The sequence below is a fragment of the Sinocyclocheilus grahami genome, unplaced genomic scaffold, assembly GCF_001515645.1.
Source record: "Sinocyclocheilus grahami isolate Dianchi unplaced genomic scaffold, SAMN03320097.WGS_v1.1 scaffold5.1, whole genome shotgun sequence".
Lineage (NCBI taxonomy): Eukaryota > Metazoa > Chordata > Actinopteri > Cypriniformes > Cyprinidae > Sinocyclocheilus > Sinocyclocheilus grahami.
The window spans coordinates 1224116-1229878 of record NW_015505184.1 but is presented as its reverse complement, the minus strand read 5'-3'; the positions used below and the strand labels follow the sequence as shown (position 1 = coordinate 1229878).

General features: G+C 31.3%; 1 protein-coding gene across 1 annotated transcript; it reads right to left on the bottom strand.

The window, feature by feature from the left end:
• Positions 1–2327: 2327 nt before the first annotated feature.
• LOC107584080 (uncharacterized) lies at positions 2328–5322 on the bottom strand. The gene is made up of 4 exons (XM_016270502.1): positions 5231–5322; positions 4096–4431; positions 3451–3543; positions 2328–2649 (listed from the first exon to the last, which is right to left on the bottom strand). The coding sequence occupies exons 1-4, from the start codon at positions 5283–5285 to the stop codon at positions 2504–2506; spliced, it is 630 nt and encodes a 209-aa protein (XP_016125988.1). The 5' UTR covers positions 5286–5322; the 3' UTR covers positions 2328–2503.
• Between the last annotated feature and the right edge of the window lie 441 nt (positions 5323–5763).

The window sequence follows — 5763 nt, the reverse complement described above, 5'->3', positions numbered from 1 at the left end:
CTAAAAAAAGATCACTTTTCTGTGCTGATTTTATTCAGATGGATGTTGTTCATCTTAGTAAACAGAGCTTTTATATATATATATATATATATATATATATATATATATATATATATATATATATATATATTATTATTACTTCATATTTCTATTTTTCAATATTATTTCAGTTTTCAGTTGTTGCTTAGAAAAACATCACGGGCAACAAAATGATGTGTACTTTATTAATATGAGAAAATTGTAAGTGAATATTTTTATGAATATAACATACCTTGTGCATTTGTAAAAACATCCCCACTTGTGATTTTTGGCTTGTTTGTTGTGTGCAAACAACAGCCATGCTCTGTTAATCACACTAAATATGATCCTTTGCTTCTGTAGACTCCGATGAAGACCTTGATGATAAATATGATCTTGAGAAGCCCATCGTCTAACAGGTATCAATATTAATAGTTATTTTATAAAATGTTTTTCTTCCTCAGTTGATCTAATCCAAGTAATCTTAATAATATGTTGTTATTTTGCTTTTTTATTAGGAGCTCAGATTAAAGACTGATTTTCCAAGTGCAACAGCCTCTTCCTCAACCTTGGGCCATGTGTCTTAATATAGGTTTTTGTACATGGGTGACCAGAACAAGACAGTCACTCTGCCTTAAATCCACCATCGCCATGATCAGCAGTTTGTTTATCTCTCTCTCCATGCCACACAAGCTCTTAGTGCAATCGATTATTTTGTGTGACTTAATTTTTTTCCACTGAACAAAAAACTAGTGTTTATGCAGTACTGCTTGAAAAAAATGAAGGATTTTAATGTGCATTTTGAACTTAATCATCAAATGATATCAGCGTTGAACACGACATTTATGACACTCTTCAAATGCTTCAGTGTAACAAAAAGACTGCGTCTCACGTTTACGCTACTAGCTCCATATGTGTATTAACATTGTTATGCCTCTGATCTCACATACATCACTGGAGTTGACCTAAATGTGAAAAGCAGTATAGTCTCAGGTCTGCACTGCCACTCAGTGTGTGAAGTTCATGTTTTTCCCTGTCTGTTTTCTTTTTTTTTAATGCTTTTTCTACCTGTCTGGGAGTTTTTGGAATGAACAGAGAGATGATAGAGGCTTGATTTACTTGCAAAATAAAGGACTTGCCTAGTTTTGCATGAAACGCACTTAAATGAAGAAATATATTACTTGTAATGATGCATGGATATGTAATACGTTTTTATGTTTGTTTTGGCTCCTCTTCAGTAAGCTTTCTTAAATCATCTTAAGTAAGAAAAATAAATCTACTTCCTGTTGAGTTTACTTTTGCCATGCTTACTGAATAAGGGCTTATGTACCTGGTGCAGGTCTGGAACCTCCGGTTTTCTTTAATATTTTGAGAATCTCAATACAGTATGTACCTATCACAAAGCCTCAAGTATGCAAGATGATGGCCGATTGTATTTTTCTTTCGTTATGCATTAAAACAATTACTGATTTTATTAAACGTGAGTCTTTATGCATGAGTTTTTCCAGCCTGAAAGCGAGGGGAGCGGAAACCCCAGCTGAGAGTCAGTTTGTGCTCTCACGGATAGTGCAACCTCCTCGCCCACAAATAACAGCTTAGATCAACAAGACAAACACCCTGCAGCCGCTAATAAATTATCAGCCAATCGTGCTGTGGTTAAACTGCTGCATGCTCTCTTTCCAGTATGCACCTCCGCCTGCAGTGTGTACATACCCAACCACATTTTCCTACCGCAGCAGTTTCAATCACCATGTTTTCACATTCATGTATATGGGGTTTTGATCTTTAAACTTATTTAATAAATTAAAACATTATTTTGTAGCATAGTGCACTATAAAGATGTAAAATGTTATTTGTTTTTTAAGAAGTCAATTTTAAGTAGTAAAATAGGCAGTGATTTAGCCAACATAATAGTCAAGTTTAGTATTATTATTATTAATAAATTATAGTATTTTTATGATATGAATTATTGGAACCTAAATAAGTACTTATGTGGTACATGCTGTATTATATTGTTTTTTTGATTTATTGATAATACCTGGGATAATATAATAATCTTTTTATATAATAGTTTCATTTTATTTTTAAGATAAGATCTCATACAATCAAAATTTATAAAAAAGAGTTTAATTATTCATAATTGAAAAAGTGCGTTTGTAGAGAATTCGTCGTACTACACGTGTAAAGATAACATTTCATTTATTTTATGAGCAGATTTTTATTTAAGAAATTCAGAGAATGCAACAAAAACATTACAATGGGAAAGCAAAACATTTTACATTTGGGTACATTATACATTTAAAAAAAATCTAAATATTTCATTTTAAAGATGAAAAAATTAATTGTGCAAAGCAGATCAACAACAAATTTAAAAGCCATACATTTTAAGCAGAAATAATATTGCTGTAGATATGCATCTATTCTTTAGTTAGCGAGATGTGCTTTATGTAATAAACCTTTGCTTGCTTGATATTTATCTTATGCGTTAAGTCTCTGAGCTTTTGTCTTTCTTTCCAGCTTTTTTCTTTAATTGAAATATAGACACAATGCAAAAAAATAAACCGTTCTTCATGAGCATGACACCATATGCATAGACAAACAGGAACATACTTGGTATTTGCTCTGAATCTCCTGTAATAAAGAAAAAAACCACACAGTTAAATGCTTTTATGTAAAACATTTATATGTTAATTTTATTCATACTGCATATAGGTAGCAAGCGCAACATATCTGCACATTATGTTTTTGATAAACACAGGTAACAATTTATGTGAATGAAATGTTTTGGCATGAATGATCTGACAATGTAAGTTTTTTCTTCTCTTTTTGGTCCCTTAAGGTGCAGTGTCAATAAAAGGTAACACTTTACAATAAGGTTCATTAGTTAACATTAGTTAACACGAACTAAGATTGAACAATACAGCATTTATTAATCTTAGTTAATGTTAATTTCAGCATTTACTAATGCATTATTAAAATCACAAGTTGTTTGTTAACATTAGCATTAATGCACTGTGAATTAACATGAACTAACAATGAACGACTGTATTTTTATTAACTAACATTATCAAAGATGAATAAATACTGTAATGAATGTATTGTTCATTGTTCATTCATGTTTGTTAATACGTTAACTAATGTTAATAAATTACATATTATTGTAAAGTGTTACCCAATTAAATTAAGACAAATAGGATCAGTTAGATCAGAATAGTTCAGTGACTCTATAATAATAATAATAATAATAGTCTGTTAAATGACTTTAAGAAAATGTACAAAAGATTATACTCTGATTTTAACTGGCAAAAAAATTATTAATTTAAATGTTGGCTTGGAAATAAGATTTTGAAATACAAAAATAGTTAAAAATCCATCCAAATGTATCTTTATCCAAATTTATATACAGTTATCTATTATTTTTTATTTATTTACCTGATATTTGCTTTTTTATGGTCTCCTCCGTGCTGGGTGGACATGTTGGGTTCTGAGCATCATTTTTAGATTCCTTTGCCGGCTTACTGATTTCTAAAATATCAAAATACAGTGACAAAAATGTAAATGCAAACACACAAACACATGTATATATGAAGAGTTAATTTGCAAAAACAGATAACTCAGTTTTTAACAATTTTCAAAAATGAAGTATTTTTCATTGTGCATTCCAATTAATCTCAATCAAATCAAAAGTTGGGTTATTTTGATTAGGTTAAAAAAAATAACTAAAAAATACAGCTAACTAACACAATAAATCGCAATAAAAACATGATAACATAGTAAAAAACATGGTTTTTGAAAAAAAGTTATCTACTTTTGCAAATAAACTCTTCATATATATATATATATATATATATATATATTTTTTTTTTCATGAATGTTTCATCCATATGTTAACACTGTAATGTTTGTAATGTTTAATTCTAATTAATTCTTTGATTTAATTAAGGGTTTAATGAGGTTGTCATACATAATAAGGAATAATTGTTTATAATGTAAGCTTTCTGTGTCTTCAACCCGTATCAGTTGTATTAAACTTTATTTCCATGCAATTTGTAGTAAATCGGAGTGTCTTCAAATTACCTTTCTTCATTTCAAGAGATTTGGAAGGATTCTCAGTGTTTCCCTCATGGGTAACAATGCATTGGTAGTCCTTGTTTTCTGCTATAGTTTTATCTACAATCATCATACTTGTCACAGTGACAGCTGGACTTTCTTTCCTCTGCTCCACAACATTTTCCTCTGATACATCCGTCCACTGTTCTGCACCGCTCTTTTCTTGCCATTTGAATGTCACAAAGTCAGGAACCATGCCACTGGCATGGCATAACATTGTCTGTTTGCCATGATTGTCAGTGGTTTTTTTTGATGGTCGGTATCCAGTCAACTCTGGTACCGTGACAGTTTCTTTCTTTGGGTCTTGAGAGAAACACATGTTGAACATAGCTTCAGTGATCAATGAGCAAATGAGCAAATAAGCAAAAAGAGACTGACTGGCAAATTGTTACTTAGAAATTATATAATTTTATGCATTTGAAGAAATTCTGACACTGTTTCCTACCGGTTACAACCAGCCGTGTTCCAGATCCAAATCTTTTGATCCAGTTGCCCACTCAGATAAAGTCTATTACAAATACTTCTGAATAATGAAAAACCTTCTAGCCTGCTATATAATTGATTAAGACCACTGTTCCTGATGGTCTACACTATTTTAAAGGGATAATTCACAAAAACAAAAAAGAAAATTCTGTTATCATCGCCCTCATACTATTCAACATTTGACTGTATTCTTCCGTAAAACACAAAAGATATTTTGAAGAATGTTTTAGAACTGTTTTTGTTCGTACAATGGAAGTCAGTGGGGTCCAAAATCACACTGAACCTTTTTTATTATTATTTTCGTTGTATGCACAAAACAATTGCAGTTTTCAAAATATCTCCTTTTGTGCTCCACAGAAGAAAGTCATACGGGTTTAGAATGACATGAGGGTGAGAAAATAATGACAGACTTTTCATTTTTGGGTAAACTATGACTTTAGCATATTTTCACCTTTTTTATGCAAACATGCACACTCACTAAGCAGCCTGGAATTGCTATTCTACAGTAGCTATTCTTCTCTCTGTCTTCAGCTGAATTACACAAGTAATTTGTGTGAAATTAAGTTCAAAATGCTTAAAATCAGCCTAGAAGACCTTAATGATATGATTTTTTTCTTACCTATCACGAAAAGTCTTGTACCCGAACCGAAGACTTTCCTGTCTCCCACAGTCATTTGTTCTTGAACAAAAAGGTGCAGCTTGTGCAAAAGAGCATCTGCTGTTGCCTTTTGTACATTGTTGTAGAATATCACCGTAGACTTTTGAAATATTAACTCAGAGAGATAATATGAATCTTAATCTTGATTTTGGTCATTGAAGTGCTAAAACACTTTTAATTTACTTCTGCATTGAACAAATCCAGCAATAGTGTTCTGTACAGTGTCATATCACATTGTTACCAGTAGGACTGCAATAGTTTATTTACAAATCTTGCAGTACTCACTCAGGGCTGGTACAACTGTCAACAAGCTGAGATTTGACCAACAGTAGAAATGCGGTCTGTGGCTATGCAGACTCACTAAACTTTTAGTAAAAAAGAATAATATTAATTAATTAATTAAAAAAATAATTCAAATGAAGGCCTTGTGTCTGTTAAATAATTAAAAAAAAAACTTGTGGCTTGTGGTTTCAGATTAAAGCAGGAAGCCTGCT